Here is a 22,765-nt window from a genome sequence, read left to right on the forward strand (position 1 = left end):
AATTGAAATTTATTGTTTGGGAAATTGGAATAATAATGGAAAGAATGCAAAGGCAATAAATTGCAAATAGAGAGATGGAAAAACACACACAAAAATAAAGGTTTATTATATAGACACATATATACAATATGTGATATAACCATATATTGGCTATCCCCAAGCAATTAAAAAATGTATTCACATGTGTAATCACACAATTGTCTGTACATTTTACAATTATTACCTATCTCTAATCGCACCTAAAATATTAACGTATCGGTGAAAAAAAATAGAAATATATAAATAAAGTACCTACCTATAAACATTTAATATAAATAATTATTTGATCTATTTATAATAATTTATTATAAACATTAAACAATATTATTATATTCAGGTTCTTTGCTAGGGTACAAGCAAGTTATACGAGGCTTTAGGGTGGCTTACATTTTTTTAAAGAAATTGAAGCAACAAAATCAAATAAATATTTTATTTCATAATTAAATATAAATCGGGTTCGATTATATTACTGATTAGCACATGGCATACAAATACAAACATACAATAAACTAATAAACTAAAATATAGTGTAATAAATATTTTGTACCAAATTCAAATAATGTTCAAAGACAATATATTTTGACAAGAAATAACATAGGTACCTACTATAATATAATATACTGTCATCAACAATTGTTGATACCGAATATTTAAATACCTACCTACCAACCAATCACTTATATAGGTATATTTTATGATCAATAGTTTTGGATAATTTAAATATACCGCCGCGTTAGCTTATCTTAATTGCCTGTGGGCTGTGAGCAATAATACTGTAGGTATGTATTATTACATTTATAGCCGGGCAATTATAAATTTGGAAATATTTTTTTCGTATAATTGTTAATATTAATTAGCCACCTCACTCGTATACCTGCAGCTTAGGTAGGTAAACATCATTATTTTACTATTTTAAAACTTTCTGCCCGCCACCAGGCATCGATTTTTTTAGGAATATCAATTATCGAAAAAGAACTTTGTTAGGTATGTAAAATTAAGTTGGTAAAAAAAGATGAGTTTTAATTCGTCAGCAAGTAGTCCTTACTACAACATTTTAATACATGAGCAGTAATAGTTAAAAAGTTATAGTGATATCCGATTAAATCATTAATTAATAGTAATATCATATTATGTTATTAAAAAAAACAATGACGTTTGAACTGGGTTATCTTTATCTTTTCTACTATATTACCTATTCACTATGATCAATTAATAATTATTTTAATAACATTTTTTTCAGTATTTTAATGAACACAATTTTTAAATAAATATTGAATATCATAATTTATCTACCTATAAAATAGTGTGCATAATATAATTTACACATCAATTACAAACACAAATTAAATGAACATAACCAAATATTGGCGTACCTATTTAAATATTATTTATTTAGAGACGTGGTTCGGGTTGAAAATTGCACAATATTATTATATCATTGTTATTATTATATCTTTCTAGTGGCTATTATATAGGCGATCGAGTCTTGCTGTCTCCCCAGTCCCCATCCGTTCACAACTACTAACAAGTCACAAGACATGCATTTCGATAAGCACTAGCCAAAAAAATATAAGAAAAAACTTCAATATCTAGTAATTTATATTATTGGCACGCAATAGAGTGTAACAGATGTCAAACATCACGTTTACATCTTAAAAATAATTTTCAAGCGTGTATAATAAATAATAATAATTGCCGTTTTATAAAAAAAAAAAAACTTAAGTAGGTACTCATATAAAATACAGTTATACTGCGAAAATATGTTTAAATAAAATGTGTGAATAAAAGTTAACGGTATATTCAGTGCAGCGTTCAGCAGGCAGTTGTCGCACGAGGTGACACATTTTTGGGGATGCTAAATAATATTAATATATAAATATATTTTGTTATACTTTCCTGATTCATATGAGAAGACCAAAAAAAAAAATTTTCAAATTCCCTTATCATTATTATTTTTATAGGTAATACTGTTATATGTATAAAGATTCCAGTTTTGAACTATGGTAATGGCTTTAGAAATAGATAGGTAGGTACATTCGGAACGGTGTGATCATCATTTCCTAAGCACATGATCGGTGGGTATAAGACATGAGTAATGTTATTATTATTACAACTATATAATATTATACAACGTTGCTGGCATATACAAATTTCAGAAATTTACCGCCCACTGTCCGCTTAATAGCATATTTGGTGGCCCAACTCATATAATTTAATGCACTTAATGTTGCACCATCACCTAGATCGCACGTTTGCGTGATGGAATTATCAGAGAAGTGATAATTGCACTAATAATTAAAAACGGCTTATCGCTTATGGGATAGCACGACCGTTCGCTAAATTACGTCATACGCACACCATCTAAAATTTACTGAAAAGTCAAATGCGGTGGCGTCGTCGATCCATACGTCCGTTATACATAAAACAAGCTGATATACAATATATTATTATTATTATTAAAACATTTTTTTTTTTTAAAATAGAATATTATCTAAAGATATAGCTGCGCGTCTGTGTCTTACCCAAAAGCTTTTATCGTTTTCGCGGAATTCAGTCGTGTCCATGCTGTTTGTATTGTACCGACCGGAAGAGGAAAATATCGTTTCCATAGCGATTATAAATATAGTAATGTCCAACTCTACAAACGGTCGAGAGGCAGAATAACTCGACTAGGTGGATTCGTTTGATCACGATGCCAAAGAATTAAGTACCTAGGTACTTATATAATATTATAAATGATTATATTTTATCACTCGCCGCACGTGCGCTTTTTTCTCTCCGGTCAAACGTTCATTTCGGCGTCGGGCCGGCGAGAACAAAACTGTAATATAATGTTATTTATAATTATTTATTGGTATATGGCAGAATTTAAGTACCGAAAACCGCACGCAAAATACAATTTATCTAATTTTTTTTTAATCGTTCAACGATAAACAATCAAAACCGTCAGTGCACTATATGATCGCGTATCGGACTTGCAACTATAATAAATTAACGATGTGATGTTATTATTGTCGTTTTCATACGATCGCGAATTTCAATGATGATGATCAAAATAGGTATCGTGGAGCTGTAGCGACTCACAGTGAAACTCGCACGCCACACGCACGTCGGACGCCGGCTGAGACTGAGTATCAACTGAGGAGCACGTTGTCGGTCCGATTGCGGACGGGATACGCCTCGGCCGCTACGGCATGATACCGACGATCGTGGCGATGTGCGTGTGGTTGTGTGCGTCGAAGGACGAAGAAAAAAAATTGTTTAACCGAACCACCGGGGAGAAGCGAGCGATTCGGGCAAACGGTTCGCGGGTCATCGGCCACGGTGCGTGTTTCCGGGGGTTGCGAGATAGATACGTATACTTAACAATATCTATAGAGTTCCGTTTCCACCCTCCCGTGGACCATCATTTATTCGTCTTTCTATAATACGTTACTATGTTATCGTATGCACGCAAATAGCTGTAGCTGCCATAATATAATAACATATAATTTATTATAAACACATCTCGCTGCACCGACTGTGTTTTAAAAAATCGTGTCGGTCAACTTTATCTGGTGAATTTTTTATTGAAAAACACATTTTCATAGCAGACAGTCAAAAGTGTGCTGCACACCATATATTATTAATAATGTGTCTAAGCGCAATATTTTGTAGTTGCCATGTCTTTCCGCATACCTGTGGTTATGTTATGAGAAATCCACATAGGCATGCGAGGCAGAATCGTGCAACTCGCGTTTGTGCTGAGAACTAAACCACACAATAATTAGAAAATACATATTTTCTCTATAACTATTAATTGCCAATGCTGCGTAAGTGCAAGTTAATGATATATTTTTAACTGAGCCAAGTTAAGTTGGCAGAAAAATTTAAAATAGTTTGAAGTTAATGTTGGGTAATCAATTTTTATTGAACAGTACTGCAGGGTTTATTTAATTTTTAATTTCCATGTATCCTCAATGATGTTGTTTTATTTTATTTATTATTCAATTATATATAAATAAATATGTAACTAGAATTTAATTGAAAGTATCTCGTTATTTATTAAGTTAATGTCAATAAAAACCAATTAAGTTAAAAATTAAATATTTAAGTTAAAAGGTTAAAATTAACTTTAACTCATTATTTATGGACACGTTTATGTTCAGAATTCATAAGTAGGTACAGGTACCACAAACACGACTGTGGATTTTGATTGATTTTATCCCACTCCTGCTCCTTTGCTACTATTGTTAGGCAGGTACATATTATTATTCTAACGTCACTGCAGATATACTGCATATAGACTACATTTAACACACAAAACATGAAATCAAATATTACCTTAATTTAGGTACCAGACCATGTCAAGTCATAAAAGAAAACATAAAATAAGACCAACAAGCTAAAAAAAGCAATAGCGAATTATTAACCCTTTATCAGACGAATGGGGTTCCAGTTTACACCCACACGAAATAAAACCTATCCCTATGTATTACAACTTCCAGTACATAGAAGTTGTACATTATGGATTCTATAATATGTAGGAAATTATTTGTACGTCGAATAGTATTAAATCAATATTCATCAAAATTAGAGTGGGTCATATTATTTATCACCACGGAAATTGAAGTAAATGCTAAAAAAAATTAAAAATATTGAGTAATTAGTAGCAAAAATAAGATTTTGTAGATGATGAAAATATTTTTTTTTATAAACTAAAATTTGAAATCAAGTATTTAAATTTATTGATTTATTATTATTTTGTTTAATATATTTTATAATAATTCTATTGGATTAATTTTTATTTTATTATTTTTATTAGTACCTAAATTTTTATCTGTATTTACGATTTTTGTGACCTTAAATAATCAAAATCAGATTTGATAATAATCAAAAGTTATATAATTATGAATTTTTAAGCTAATATGGAATATAAATTACGCGACTCCATGCGCAAGAGACATCAACGACTGATATGTATAGTTTGTTTTCCTAATCGTACATTTTTTTCAATAATAATAATATTATTGTACAGGTAAGTACTGTGTATTATGTGCTTTGGTTTTCTTAAATTTATAAGTTTACCTATAGTTGAAAATAATGATCAAGATATGTTTAATGAAATCAACCGAAAGGTTAAACGTAACAGAAACAATTTGACCTGCCCGCAATGTGATCAGTGATATCACTAAGTGAAACTCACTGTATATTACACGTATCTACGTATATTCATAATAAACTATTGTATGAATTTTGTGTAGACTTACGTCTTACAGATGTTGGTTTAACAAATTATACGTAAACACTGCAGCTACTCTATAATTCATATAATCTTAAGTGTGTATAAATAAATTATATGCACTCAATTATCACGCACTGCAGCGCAAACCAAATATTATATAATTCATTCATAAATGCATTATGTATAATTTATAATGACATTATGGAATACAGAGTCTATTGTTAGAGACACCGTCTCGCCGTGATCGACTCCTACTATAATATATACGTATATACTATGAAGGGATTAAATTGGGGAGACTCAAGGGTACTAAGACACTCAGTCACCCTACCTTCACTGCACTTAATAGCCGTCATCTAACTCGGTGTTATAATATAGTTGTGAACATTTACCTTATTAGTAACAAGATTACGAACGATTGACGGCAGATCAAAAAAATTATACTTTATAAGTTATAATATTTAAACGATTGCAAACGATTTTTCAAGTGACTTTGTCGTTTATTTTAATTTTTCATATCGTTATTTACAAGTGACAGATATATTAAATACGATACCGCAGTTTAAAAGGTATAGACACCGCGCTGGTACGCTGAGGCCTCAAAGATAAATCAAAATAATTTCTCCACCGAGCAAAATCGATTATTATATTTACCATAGATATTTTATTATTTTATATTTATTAATATAATATATATATTTTTTAATTTAATATAAATTATAGGCCAGCGTGTATCGCGATCCCTTTGCCACACGTAAAATATTTTAAACTATTAATTTAAAGCGTACCTAATTAATTGTATGTTTATAGGCATTAAGGAAACTATTGTGCGAAATAAGTCCTTAGAAAAATATAATTAATGTTCGAATATATTGATATTGTTAATATTAAATTAAATAAACTAGTTTTCGAGGGAAGCTAGAAACATTTTTGGTTTGGTAAATTAATGAATAACCTCATCCTTACTTAATGATTTTTTGTTTGGGATATATAAGTTATATAACACTCAAAGTAAAATGAATCACAGTACCCTTTGCCATTTTGTGACACTTCAAGACCTGCGTATTTGTACGTGTATATTGTGTATACTATATATATAACATATAACATACTATTACTAGGTATATGTACTCTTGTTTTAGTAATTTACCAGCTGTCTAACCAAAATTATATTGTTTTTAGATACTAGAATTATTGATTTACGAGAAATTTTGTTGTGACATACTGATATTTTGTATGAACAATATTAATTAATACGCTTATGCGTAATAATGGCAATAAGACTAATCAATTTGTATATAAATGGTATAGTTTTTTCAACACTTTTCTTCACCTATATATTAGAACCATCCAAATTCCAAATATACCTAATATATATTCAGAAAAACAATTCAGGGTAAACTAAATTAATTAATGAAAACAACATAGGTTCGCTATTCATCAATCAAAAAGAGGCGGTACAACTTTATGCTGAAAAATACTTAAACTATGATATTGCTATTATATACATTTGTTATTACCACATAGGTGTGAGTATAAAAACCTCAGAACGTCGAGTATAACAATATTATTGTAATTTATTCAACATTTCAATGTCATAATAATTTTCAATAATTGATAGTGATTTTAAACTATTGTTAAATACGTTTTTTTTTTCAACACGATTACCTATTCCTATAGTATTTTGTAAAAAAAGGTTCATTTGCATTCCTTTCAATAATTACAGCTAGAAACCAGGTAATGAAACAGTCCAATATCATATTACAAAGCATGTACCTTCCTAATTAAAAAAAGAGTGATTCGAAAACAACATCATATAAGTCAGTGTCGACTACGACATGTACAACGTTAAACTAATAATGGTGATAAAATATTGTACGTACCATGGATCCATACATTCCTCTTTGAGTACAAAACATGCCTTGGCGAAAACGAGAACGAGCACGGTAAAAAGAAAACAATTTATTAGGTACCTACGCCCAATATTTACGATACCATCAAACAGTATGTAAATGGGCCACTAGAGCATTATTTTTACAATACGACACGGTTGTGTCAATGCACGTATACGCGTTTAATATATAATAATTGTAAATGATAAGATATCACTAACGTTTTAATTTTTTTTCGTAGTTTTTTCGTGCTATAATCCTTTTTACTTTTGGTTATTACCAAACTATGTCAAGTGTCTGATTATATTTATCCAGTTGGTAATAATATTAACCTTATACCAATATAGATAGCAGATATAGGAAATAGGTACCTACCTAATGTTGTTAAAGTCATAATATATATTAATATAATTATAATATACCTAATATAGGTACCTGCGTATAACATATTACTATCCAAAATTCGAGATGTTTATTTTTATTAATTTATGTTTACCGTCAAATCGTTATTAAAATCCAAATTGATAATATTATTATCACTATACCCACATTATATTATGTGCAATACACTAAATTCGTTTTTAAAAACGTAAATAGAAATATACCATGAAACTTTTGTAATATGGTAGGTAGAAATGTTTGATAAGTTTATATATTAATATTAGGTGTATACTAATGTTCTACAGTTGAGTCGTAATAACTCAAATTTTTTTCTTGACCACAGAAGTGTTAATAAGTTATATTCGAAGTATTCAATTCAAATAATACAAATATCGAATTTATTGTCATCCCCCGACCACCTTGAGATTCGATTTATCGAGATTCGACGATTCGAGTGTATTTACTATATGCACCCGTTTATTAAATATGATAAATATTTTAAGTCAACCGATGCAATACTATTGAAAGTCAAAATATAATTTTATTTTTCAAACTGGAGGAAAAAGAGTATATATATTTTTATAAATGCATTTCTATAAACAGTATAAACTATAAATTAATATCTAGTATTATACTTCTTTCATAATAATAATAATAATAAAAAAAAAACATTAGAAATATTTATATTATAATACATATTGCCCTATATAAATAAATATGCTATGGTTAGCTTGTGGACTAAAATATATTTATTTATTTTTTTTGGTTTTTTTCGGACATAGCTGGTAACAAGAAAATAACAAGCTTTTGGTCATGAAATATTATACAACTTTAATTTAATTTAATTTTTATCAGCTTCCGTGACTGTAAAATGTCACACCTTTGGTAAATATTTAAGTTCTTATTACACCACAGTATAGTATATAGCCATGTACTCAAAGTTATTTAAACATGCAGTTATAGTATATGAGGGACATTGGGTAATCGCAACATTTACACGAGTAGGTACTAGCTGATAGTAGATAAAGTTTATGATTGTTTGTACCTACTCACAATATTATTTGAGTAGATATCTAATATTATAAATGTACGAAATAAATTAATACAACTTTATTAATGAGACAATTTTGTCATACGAACAACTAATTATTTAAATTATAGTACACACACAGTTATAGTAATATAATTGGTATACCTATATTATATTGATATCGTAATTTTTTATTATATAGCATCACATATATGATATACGCTTTAAATTATAATAAGTTTAAAAAAATTACTCTCACTTAGGTACCTAATATAATATCAAATATCAATACACTCTTTTACGAAAACCAACATAATTTAGTTATAACTAAATCGGTTATCATGTATTATGATACTCACATTATTGATTATACTATTATTTATTTTGCTGTTTCGAAACCTTTATCGCTATTGGCTGAACATATTAAGCCCACCCGTTAAATGCTGGACGATATATGTTATAAGATCCTTTCCCTCGATATTATTGACAATTTCTAGCTTCAGAACGGAGCAATAAACGCGCACACATTTTGAAATTATGTGTGCTTTTTTAATGCTTCAATATATTTTTTGTTAACGAAGTGGAATAGTATTTTTTTATGGGGTATGGGAGGGTAAGAGTAAAAATTTCAGTAGCTTTCATAATAATGAAGAAAAAAAATAAGAAAAAAAGGTAATTTTTAAACCATTTTTCGACAAAACCGATTTTATAATTTTTTTCGTAATACTCAAATTGAATTATTGTAGGTATTTGAAATGTTCACAAAAATATAATATCTATTTTGGTAAAAAAATTATGCTTCTCAGTTAGGGCTTCTCAAAAGTTTTTTTCGCTGAAATTTAAAAAAAAAAAAGTCGAGTCTATTCCACAAATATTTTTTATGAACGTCATTACTCATTATGATGTCGTTTGAAATTTGAATGTTTAAAATATTGACGAAATTTGATATTCGCGCGTAAATAATGATTTCTTATTAAACAATTTTAGTTTATTTGTTGTAATTTAAAAAGTATAGAAACTTAACACATCATTCCATTGTTCTTTAAATTATCTTTTTCTATACTCAATAGAATTGTCTATACATTCAGCTTAAATATGAGCTATTTATAGACATTTAACATTTTAGATAAATTTTAGAATCTCTAATACTCCGTTTCATATGATTATAATGATTATGTATTTCTATTTGTTTCTCTAATTGTTGAATTAAAATAGACAATTATTGTCAACTGAGATATATTTTAATCTCAAAGCCTATTCATTATCATCATATTAACTTTATTATTATTTATTATATTATTATAACAATATAGAACATAATAATATATTGATATTATAGGTACATAATGTATAATTGTATGTAGTAAGATACTAAGAAGTGTTATTTAATATCAGTATTTTAAATTAATACATTTTTTTTTTTAGTTAACTATATTTATAATCATACGAAAAATTTAATTTATTGTTTGAAAAGTTATTGTTTATCGTTTTCCCTTATATGCTTTATATATTAGGAGACGTCCTTATGCCATTCATGTACGGCTGTATACAGTTATATCAATACGAATATAACCAACTTTGTTATCTTAATCTTAATTATACGTGATGAGGGTTTGTATAATAGACAATATTATTATACACCTACTTAATATATTTGTACGTATTTTAATTCTCTCAACAATTTTGAATAATGGTTGAAGAAGAGGGATTTTATATAGGTAGGTATACCTATCTCTAATAATGCATAATATTATAAAAGAAGTTTAAAAATAAATTAACTTAATTTTTTTCATACATTAGTTTTTATATTTATAAAATGCAACGAGTGCCACTCTGCAGTGTTTGACGTATGCTATAAACAACAACGTATGCTCAGTTGTGCTGAGAATGTTAAAACTATTATGTTTTATAGCTTTGTAAAAATAAAATCGACCATCGTATGTAATAATATTGATCAAGTGACAGTGACTGCTAACAAACAAGGCATTCCGTCTAACACTATTCATTATAATAACTGCAATAATATTATAGACAGATGCAAATCAAAATCAATCGCCAAACAATAGGGTATTCGTAAAATTATGCCTACTACGTCATTATTAACATATTAATATTAAAAATTTAAATCACAAGCAAATAATAATAATAATTATGAAAGGAATCATACTATGTATTATCAATACTCTTAAGTGATTTAATAGCCCGATACCACGGTCACTCTCGTTATTTCCATCAGGGTAGTCAAATGCATGCAAATAAACGAAGAAGTGTTAATCGAGTTCACGTAGTAATTCAATTTTAAAGTACAAGTATTGTGTATTTAGAAATTTAGTTATCTAATAATTATTATATTAACAAAATGCATGATTCTAGAAAGCAATATCGGAGCTTGGGTAAGTTTTAAGCACTTAAGTAGGCTCTTATTCGATTCATTACACTACGTTCGTACTAATTTAACATGGAACCTAATTGGAAACTCAAAGTGCAAAAAACATAAGCAATATTAGATATGACGACGACGATGAGAACTTAATATAGTATGTAACTATACTAAGCTCTGCCTTTAACTTGGACCTGGAACATGACAGTGTCGGGTCTCTCGCCGTTTTCGCCCTTTAAAATGGCAGACGGTGATTCACCAAGCATGCTCGCTACCTATTTCCCATTATCTATGCGTTTATCCAAAGTCTGAATTTTGGAAAATGAAATATACATACTTAAAGACAGTAATATAAAATACATTTAGATTTTGTTTGCCATTTCATGTGTGTCATGTGACAAACTTTCTTTTTTAACTACAACCAATTTTTTAACTGTAAACTATTAAGTAGATATTGTTTTAAAATATATATGTTTCTAAATCGATATTCAAAAGAATTTTAATACCTATTATGCTATTATCCATAGTACCTACCTATATAAAAAAATCTATAAAAATCAGAATTTTAATAAGCATTATTAAAGAATGAATAATGAGGTGATAATTTTTTTTTCTATTTAAAAAGATGAAAATTTAAAATATGTTTAATAAATTATAAATATAGTAAATAGTAAATAATATTATTATTAGTGCGTGTGACTGTGTGAATGAAATAGCTTTGCTAACTCACACATTTCAATAAACGCACTACATGACAGTTAATTATTTTGATCAAATACTCAAATGTATCAATCTATTGCCAATTGTATTTACTAACCTATTTATCCAATACAATTTTGGAAAATATATTTAAACTCGTCGTCAAATTTACTTGAAAGCGACCTTCTTACATTATTAAATTGATTTTGATCGATATTATTTACATTTTAGAATTCTTAATAATCAAACTTTAAAAATCTTATTTTGAAGAATTTATAAATTATAATCTATAATCTATAGAGTTTAGAGTTTAATTTAAAAGTGGAAAAATCGTTTTAAAGGAAACTTCAAGACGATTTCAAATATGTTTTCAGAAGTTGTATTCAATGACCAATGGCACCGAAGTTTTTAAAATGTGGTCGGGCAATTTTAAAACTTCCCAGCCTCAATATCTTAATTATTTAATAAAGAGGTACCCTAATATACATTTATTCATAATCATGGTTTAAATATAATCATGCTCATATTAAAGTTATGAAGTAAATAAAATATATGGCCGGCCGGCCACATTTTTTAAAAAAGAGGTCGGGCCACGGCCCGATGTCACCATGGACTTCGGCGCCACTGTCAATGACTATATGATATTTTTGGTACAAATTGCATAAGGTATAGGTCTATTAATGTAGAAAATACAGACAGCATTAATCTCCTTAATATTAAAAACTTGGGAATATTTTTTATTTAGTAGGAGATGGAGTGAAGACTTCATCGCAACTTGTAAAAGCACTATGACGTAAAAGTAAAAACACAATTATATATTTATAATATTTTCGTATAATACATTTATAGCTATAATATACGTCTCATGTACCTATAGGTAGGTACTTTAGTAAGGAACAAAACTTAAAATGGTATATGAGTAAAAGACTTATTCAAAATGTAATTTAAAGGCTTTACCCTGATTGCAATTTTAGGTTTTCTGTAATTTGAATTTACTTTTCAAACAAATCTATAATAAGTTTATAATGACAGGGCAGATATTTTTGATACACTGCAATAAACTCTATGGTTACGATTCGTATAATGATTAAATAATTCATGGATATATTATATAGGTACATCATAGAGTACTCTTTAGATTAATTTATGGTATACATACATCCATTACGCCAACACATAAAGTAGTGTATTATACAGGATAACGTGGGTTACCTTAGATTTTTTTCGCAGATGATGGAATTTGTACGTAAAATACAAAATGATCGTCTTTCGTTATTATTTAATAGGTACCTAATAATAATAATAGGGTATCGGTAGCTGGAGTATTTTACAATTTTATACTGAAACATACGTAGTTTAAATATACGTAAATCCGTAGGTACTGAATATACCAATTATATTTTCATACCCTCTAAGTATTATAATATATATATTTTGTGCTTGTTGACAACTATTGTCTCAATCATTGAATTTAAAATTTAAGTCTAGGGTTATAAATGTTATTCAAAATCCACTTTTTTCTCTAACCTAATACTTATAGGCATATAATTATTTAATTACATAGGTACTTCTACTCTAAAAATAAACACACTTATCATTATAAATAATAATAGTATAGGCATATAATTTTACTACTTAAAAGTTAGGACATTAAAAAAATAAGACTAAACGTGATGAGTATATAATAACTATTAGGTACTTTTAATTTAATTTGTCTACTACGCTATAATACGTATTCAACATAGGTATAGCTAATGGATAAACCCAAGGATGAACAAGACACGAACACGTTAAATTACCAAACAAATATAGAACAATATTGGCAAATATAAGCAAATAAAACCGGAAAACAGAGAGATAAAGGGACTGTTTTACTACCTATAATTTCCCTACATTGAATTCGATTTTACACGGCAGAACATAGTTATAATTAAAATGTTATTTATTTTTTTGATTATGTTGGTGTTTTTTTTTTTACATTTTACATTTATTCACTCGTGAAGGAGGCCATGACACGATTTACACTATATTCAGTCCGATAGGCTTTTCCGAGCATTGACAGGGTTAAGATTTCTTGTTGAGAAAGTGGAATTTTGTAAATTTACAGACGCCCGATTAAGTATTTCGTAAATTAATGTCTTCGAATCTTCGCATATTTACCAAATCAATTTCATTTCGAATTCCATGACTTGATTTTGTTAAGAGCAATGTTTAAAGGTTCAATATTCGATTACTACAACTTACGGTCTGTGCATCGCAATTCTACATGGCGTATAATATAATACTGGCACTGAGCAGATATTTGTACTTCGTTGTTTATATTATAATATACTCGTATGTTTATATATTACAGGTATATTTGAAATTTTTTTTCTTTTTTGAGAAATTTAGAATAAACTGGTATAGTTAGTATATATTATACAATTTACCTGTTTAAATTCATCAAGTTTAAAAAAAAATATATAAAATGTGAAATGTGAAATTTATTCTCGTGTTATTAAGGAATGTATAAATGGGTTTTTCATTACATGGATTTTTGGGTTGTTAATATAAAAGTATTTTAAATATTTCTATATACACTATAAAATATATACATCAAAGTCATTATGTATTCAGAAAATTGCTACTTATTCGTTATCCATTAGTAAAACGCGCGATCGGTTAACGAACAGACTGTTTAGTGATTTATGTCTTACAATAATAATAATTAATGAGTGATACTTTCAGGCAAGGTTTTTTCAATTATTTTTGTTTAATGGTACTTACAATAGCAACATCTTAGATTCTCAGCGAAAAGATTGGAATATAAATTATATAGGTCCTACAACGATTTTATATTTTTTTTTTTTTTTTGTGAACGTTTCTCCTGGGTTGAAGGGGTCCTCGAAGAGATTCAATAATAGTAATAGTTACTATATAAACTAGTAGTCCCTTTAAAAATAGGAAATCGAATGCGAATAGTACTTTAAAACGGTTTTTTAGTTCAATAAAATGTATTTAAGACCTTAAAAAAACTAACAACGATGGCCCTCGAAAAACGTTCAATCAATTCGTAGGTTATTAATTTCTTTTACATTTAATAATATGTCATCACAATTCACAAATACCCTATGCCAAGATGAACAAAGTGATACAAGTATAATGTTGACAGAGGTTTTTTTTTTTAAAAACTATTGAGACTATAATATAAACGTTTACCCTTAATAACCGTATACAGAGTAATATTTACCGAACATGTTCTTTACTTAAGGTTCAATCCCCGTTTTTCTTTAATAATGCATTTATTATTTATATATATACTTGGTACTTGGATTTTCATCTTGTGGCAATACAAAATTCTTTTTATGTGAACGAACCTTTTATATTCTTAATTGTTAAGCAGATGATGTTTTTGAGCATTTTGACAAATGGCTCACTTGTAAAGTTTGGTGTTTTTAATAGTAAATTGTTGGCATTTTATAATATTCATCGAATTTTAGATGTGGCAATGGGCAAAAAATCGTGGACACCGGACGTTCAAAAAAAAAAAAAAAGGAAAACAATTTCGTACGATATGAATAATCGACAATATTGTTGGCACATAATGTTTACTCGCTTTTTAAATTACTCAATTATGTATTCTACTCATCTATTAGGTGTATCTAGTAGGTATTCAATTAGTTCATAAGTACATTAGTACATTAGTACCAAATTGTACTATGAAAATAATTTTTTTAGTATTTTTTTAATTAACTATCATTGGTTTTACTATACCTAATGTACCTATATAAAAACTAAAACATAGTATAGTTGTCGAGTTTAGTAACAACAAAATAACAGTGAAAGTATGAAAATGTGAATAATAATATATAGTAAAAAGTATATAATTATAATTAATGTTATTCGTTTACAAGTAACTCGTGACGTTGGCACGTTGCGTACCCGCGTGTTAAAATAATAATTATAAATTATAACAATAAAGAGAACTGATAACATAGAAATGTCAATTTGTAAGGTATTCAATAAAAATAATATTAAAATAAAAGTGCTTTAAATGTCCGAATAATATTTTGAATATAATATTATAATATAATAATAAAATTATACGCGCGCGTATCTAAGACATAATTTATTAAAATATTCGTGTTATTGAAAATAATTTTCGTTGAGATTTTGTTCGTATATTAAAAAAAAAAAAATCTGTTAGTTTATTATAAATTCAATATTGTGAAGAAAGGAAGTAAACTGTGCATTATCAAATAAGAATAGAAAGTCGAAAAATCAAAATCAAATAATATACACGCCCGCCGTTTATAGTATCCGTCGATCAACAAACAGGCGAGTGAACGTAAATATTCTCGAAAGATGGAAAAATTCACGAGTGTGTTTCACTTTTGTACAATAATAATAATGACCAACTAAAAATTATTATTCCTAACACGACATGGTTAATATTATTATTATCGTCATACAATATCGTTAGGTATAATTAAGTACGTATTATGTGAAGATTTGGTACCTATTGTAATAATAGGTATAGGTTGGAGCGAATTAAAAAAATCCCATTATTGTAAGACTATTGTTAAAACTAAAAATCGTCTTACCATTGTCGTGGGCGAGTGGAAAACGTCTGTCGAGGAGCGCATGTCGAACGCGTTGAGTGCGGCCGACTGACGCGGCATGAGACTTGCTGCTGCTGCTGCTGCTGCTGCTGCTCGTGTCTCAGTAACGGCGGAGTAATCCGCGCGAAATCCGTCGGGAAGGCCACTGACCGCCTGTCTCGTGCCGCAATAATATTATTATTATTATTATTATTATGCCGAGCTATATTATAGGTAGTTACTATGCCTATAATACTTTAAGCGCGCGACGGCGGCCGAGGTACCGCGGCGACTTTACGATGATAATAATAATATTATAATGTTAATATAGTCGTTATGGGGTGTACCGACGACAAGCGAACCGGTGACCGCACGCGTATACCGAGGTATATATATATATGATCAGGTAGGTACCACAAACGGACAAGCGGTAGCTGCGAATAGAAATGTCGGTCGGCAAACGCACACCGCCGTTTGCAAACTGCAGCTGCAGCCGTCGTGCAGATTTTCTATGTCTTTGTTTACCCTGCGGGTGAGGGCTGTTGTACTTGCGCGAATTGAGGATAGTAATTTTTGAAAGGGGGTGCGGAGACGAACGACAGTAATAATATTGTCGACACGTTTTTCAGAAGACACCGGACGATCTGAAACGATGCGCGCGACGGTATTCGCGCGACGTACTGCAGCTGCAAGTGAAAGTAGGTAGGTAGTAGGTACCTCGGACGCACTCGGGACTGACCCTCCGCCACCGCTGCCACCGCCACCGATAGGTACCATGCGTACAATAATAATAATATTATTATTATTAATGTTGTTGTACCTACTCGCCGCGTTATAGTATCACGACAAAATAATAATAATAATATGCGTGAAACTGTGAAAGTACCCGATGCCCGCCCGTGTACAAACATAGTTATACCTATATAATGATATTACATTACCCATGCTTACTGTCTCAGCGGCGCATTAGTGACCAGAGTATGGCAATAGTAATATCATTATACGCGCACGACGACTCAAAGACCACATTAAAAATCCTACAAGTGTCAACAACTTAATTGCACTATATAATCTCGAGACATAAGACCGACTGCACTTCAACACACCGAGGACGTCATCGCGACATAATTATTTAATAACGATATTTTATACCAACAACCTAATTATTGTTTTATATAAACAATACCAGTTACTAACCTATTATTATATATAGTGCAAACTAGTGGTGTCATATTGTAATATATATAAAAAAAAAAATGTTTATAGTATCTTATAATATATTATATATTTTACGGTCAAGTGGATAATGTAGACATTGTAAACACTGGCCGGGTGAAGTGTATAATATACCCGAGTTGTCCAAGCCATGTTGTTAATTATACACATAGACAAATTTATTAAACAATGGCAAAGTAAACCAACCGTACAACTTTACTGCCTTTTTTTAGCATCATTCGCACAAATTCAGGTATATTATAATTGCCTCCCAGGTTAAACTTTTATATTTATTATTTAACTTGTAGGTTTTTCAATTTATTTTGCATTTTAAAAATAACATGCCCACGCGAAAATGAAAGTATATAATATTATACCTAACAGTATAAAATTATATATTATAAATTATAATATATAACACGTAAATGGCAATAATAAGTTGCTATCGGTCACGTATTTATAGAGGGAGTGGTTCGATATCAACTTCAATAACCTCCAAATTGCCTAGTTTTGAATCCTCTAACAGTCTATATGATTTTTAGACTATTCATATTTAAATATTAGTTCAAAATGTTGTTTTCGTATAAGCCCAAGTATTAAATAAAAAAGAGCAACTATTATATCGACATGAACAAAATCACACCTCAATAACGAATTATTTATTATTCATCCGTCGCAAAATATAGTAATACTTAAATTACACCAGCCAATTAGGTATAAAACCGCAAGTAAAAAATATGTATTGTACAATTATTTGAAGATAATTTTATACAAAATTGTATTTTTTCAATGAGCAATTCAAATTAAAAAAAAATGTAAAATGTTCATGTTCGAATACCAACTGTTATTTAAAGTGTTTCATAATAAGTATTTTAATTCTTCTATTAAAATGCTTTACAAAATACAAGAATTCAGATTAAAACTTTCTATTCTCTTAAAACTTTTTAGCATGCAAGTGTTTATCAAACTTATTAAGAACTATAAGATTTGATTTTACACAATATTATTATGTTAAATCGCCTTTAAAATTTCAGAAACTTTAAAACTTTTTTCAAATTTTTTTTTTTTAGTATTTTAAGACCACCGAGGGTATTGAATAACATCTCCACCCCTCCCTTCCAATCACCACTTGAAAAATGTTAAACCTTTTGACGACATAAAAAAAGGTTTATATTTTTACACTTATTAAAAATAGGGAAAATAGGTAACCGCTCTACTGTACTGTTATAAATTATAATAGGTGTCAACAGTCAATAGGTAGGTACACTTGTCACATGAGGAAGTACTGTAGTCTGTAATATTCTGACATTGTGAAATTTGAATTCAATCATAAATTATTGCATTCAAAGTGCGAAGAAGGTGATAGTCTATATTACAATGTACCTATATTTTATGATATAATAATTTATTATATTGGTTTTATATAGGTACTATACAATATGTCCCAAAAGTCCAGTACCTATCACCCTTAGTATCTCCTTGGAAAATCAATATAATATTTAAATGCTGGCTTTTTTGCAGTAATAAGTATAGACATTCTGATTGAATTACATAATATCCGATTTTTTTTCAAACAATTTTTTTAGACAAATAAGTTTTTAAATTTCCAAGAAAGCCGTTTTGTTGATTATAATTTTTGAAACAGTTCAAAAAAAAAAAAAAGGTGATGAAAATTGCCCAAGTTAGGGCTAATTATTATTTTGAATTTCTAAGAATAAAAGTTTACGCCTATGCATACGGCATTAGCAAAATACGATTCGCATGCTTTATCAGTTTAATTAGAAATGGAACGCTGATTTTTCGGCTGAAATTCAAAATAATAATTAGCCTTAACTTTTTGAAATGTTTTAAAGAATATTATCAAAAAAACGGGGTTATTTTTGAATTTAAAAAAAAAAATCGAAACTTATGCTATTTAATCAGAATTTTCATACTTATTACTGTAGAAAAAAACCGCATTTAAATATATTGATTTTCCGTGGAGATACTAAGGGTGATACGGGACTTTTGGGACATCTGTATAGTAATAAATAATGATTTATTTTACTTTTTTAGTGATATGCAACTGTAAAATGAATTAATTGTTGCTAAAAACATTGAATTTATTGTATTGTTAATTTATTTTAATTGTTATAATTGTATCATAATATATCATTCTCATTAATTTTTGAGTCACATAATAGTCACCATGGAACGGTGTGAATAGATTCATGGTATAAATAAGAAATACCATAAAATTAATCTAAATTTTTTTAAAATTTCATTTGTGTATATTATATTATATAAAATATAATTATTTAGGTACATAAATGTTTAAAATTCCTAACAAAAATATATTTGAAATACAACAAAATAACAAGAATTTTTTATCCATTATTTAAATATCTAATTTCGTACAAATTTTAACTTAAAATGTCTATAAAAAGTATTTATAGTTGTGAGTTATTTATATTTAGTTCCAGAATTAACTACTTATGAGGACCTACCCTAGCCTTGGCTATAAAAATGTAACATTTTATACATTTATACGATTTGGACGAATTTTATCAAAATTTGAACTTAAAAATGTTATAAAAAAATTACCCTTACAGCCATATGTATATTTAATTTTTTTAAATAGCAGCAAACAGTTTTTGTCGATATTTGTGAAAAATGAACTAAAAAAAATCTGAAATGTTCATAAATAGTTCAAAATATTTTTATAATTATCCCATACATACAAAATGCTAATTTAAACATTTAGGGAAAATTTCATGTTTGGTTATTTATTCTTTTAGTTACAACAGTAAAAAAATTATACTATAATGAAAAATCGTTATTTTACGCATGAATATTCAATTTCATTGAATTTTAAACTTCAAACGCTAATAACAATTATAGTATACTTTTTTATTTTTTACTTCCAGTAATAACATCTAGAAGGAACTTTTTATAAAGGAAGTTTAAAAATCAAAGCATTTTTCTAGTATAAATCATTTATACATAGGTACACATTAAAAAACTTTATTTTAATATAACAGAATGAAAAAATAGTTTGATAAAAATGCTCAGAATTTAAAATTTAATAAAAAAAATTGTTAATTTGTCATTATTTCTTTTATTTTAGTATTTTAGTATTTGAATAATGATTCTCAAAAAGTTTTCGATAAGAATTCAAAATATTGATACGATTATTTACTCTGACGGCTGACGCTAAACGATATCGTACAAATGCATGACAATATTTATTATTATTGCAGGGGCTACATTTTGGTAAAAATAATATTGTATAAAAATTTCATTTTTTTTTATGAACAGGGTTAGGCCGGGTTTTCCTTGGCAAATTATTACATGTTGATTCGGCGATTGTTGTACAATCGTGCTTTTTCCAGATAATTTGAAGTATTATTTTACACCTATATTACATTAAGTTAAATCCATTGGTAGGCATATACAACAGTATTATTGTGACTAAATATTTTTTTTAAATCACGGTGTTATACTGTATACAATAATTTTAAATAATAATAAACAAATTTGTGCCTACATAATATTCTTTTATTCAATAATTCAGTTGACACAACTACAATTGTACTACAACTAGGTAGTGTACAATGAAAAGAAATTGTATAGGTAAGATCTATTTTTAACAAAATATTTAGTTTTGTTTTTATAATGTAAGAATTTGACAAGCAATATAATATATTATGTAAAATGTAAAGAAATAATCAACTTATTTTGAACTGAGTTAAATTAGTTTTTTTTTCCTCTAACCAATTTTAAACATATAGGTAGTGTTAAATATAATTTGGTTATTTGTTTGTTAAATTGTACGTTATAATTGTGGGTGTTCTTAACGTTCACTTAACTAAACTATAAGTAGCTCAAGTTATTTTTAATAAAATTGCTAATCTTTAAGTTACTATACTTAATTATATGTATATATGACGTATGCGTTTACGTAAGTGTTCCTGTCTAGTTTCCGGTTGACACTCGACAGTATAATGTACAAACAACAAAATTGTTTAGTATTCATGGAGAATTTTTTATATGCCTAAAAAATTTAAAAATATTTGTAAAACACTTGTAGGTTTATGCGTGTATATATACTTAATAACTACGATGAGAAAATATAATCGAATTTGTTACCAATTTTTGTTACATTAAATTTTGCAAGTCTTAATCTTAAACTTATAATCTAATTTTTATTTTGGAGGTACCCAGTGGTGGTTATGTTGTTTAATAAGTATCGACCCCTTTCTTTGTGAAGCTTGGTTAATTTATTACTTTAAATATTATGTAGATATAAAAAAGTTAGAAAGTAGGTAACAGCTCTGGTGTACCATAAGTGTCGAGTACTTGAGTGTACTTCGTAATTAAGAAAGTCTAATGACTATACTCACTGTAATTATATAAGGTGTTAAATTTGACTTCAATGATATGGCAGATGAAAAACTATTCGGAGTTAAGAATAAGGTCTATTATATTACCAATTATGTTTTAAGATATATTTATATTGTCATAATAACAATTTATTGTACCTACTACTTATTAATAATATGGTAGTCTGAATTAACTTTTGGTAAATAAATTCCATCAAAAGCGTGCTCAGAAATTTTGGAAAAGGAGGGTTGGTTGGATTTTTTTTTAAAACAAAATATTTGTTAAATTTAGCGTTATAAATGTAGTTTAGCGCCCACGTGAATTAAAAAAAATTTTTTTTCAGACCCCTATCATTTATTTTTAGTATTGTTATTACAACCAGTAAAAAATGATGGTGGAAATCAGTGGCCGGAAATCATTAGTTTTTATGGTATAGCCTTTCAAAGTTCACGATTTTCGGTGTTTTGTGCTAACGAATTTTCAATTTTTTTTTTTTTTTTTGAAACCTGGGTAAATCAACGTTATAAAAATGATGGTGCAAAAATATTTCTGACACCCACTCATGGTAGTTTTTCATAACAAGGGATGTTTACGATATTAATAGTCCAAGCGAGCGATTGACCACGTCGTGTGTATATGTATATATGTATAGTTTAAATTAAGCCTGACCGCCAAATTCAGACTTCCCCATCGCTTTTATCATGCTTAACTACCATTGATACGTTAAAACAAAAAAAATTTAAAAAAAATTTAATTCAGTAAACCTAGTGTTTGAATACATTTCATGAAATTGAAAAAAATGAAATATTTCAGTATTTCAATAAACATTGTTTTATTTTTAAATTAGTTTAATATTTACATATAACTGTCATAAATGGTACCTAAATGTATACCTACCCTTTGGTATTATACATTTAAAATGGTATTCAAAATTCTTAAATATTTTAATGTTTAAATGATACA

General features: G+C 28.2%; 1 protein-coding gene across 3 annotated transcripts in view; it reads right to left on the reverse strand.

Moving 5' to 3' along the window:
• Positions 1-16,912, reverse strand: part of LOC100166342 (venom dipeptidyl peptidase 4) — a 77,973-nt gene extending 61,061 nt beyond the window's left edge. The window contains exon 1 of one of the 3 annotated variants that reach the window (XM_029487666.1): positions 16,229-16,912. In XM_029487666.1, coding sequence (XP_029343526.1) covers positions 16,229-16,306 — 78 coding nt within the window. In that variant the 5' untranslated portion in view covers positions 16,307-16,912. Of the gene's footprint in view, positions 1-2,561; positions 3,157-7,146; positions 7,299-16,228 lie in introns of those variants that run through there. The other 2 variants (XM_029487669.1, XM_029487663.1) reach the window with 2 other exon arrangements.
• Positions 16,913-22,765: the final 5,853 nt, after the last annotated feature.

This window comes from Acyrthosiphon pisum, chromosome X, assembly GCF_005508785.2.
Source record: "Acyrthosiphon pisum isolate AL4f chromosome X, pea_aphid_22Mar2018_4r6ur, whole genome shotgun sequence".
NCBI lineage: Eukaryota > Metazoa > Arthropoda > Insecta > Hemiptera > Aphididae > Acyrthosiphon > Acyrthosiphon pisum.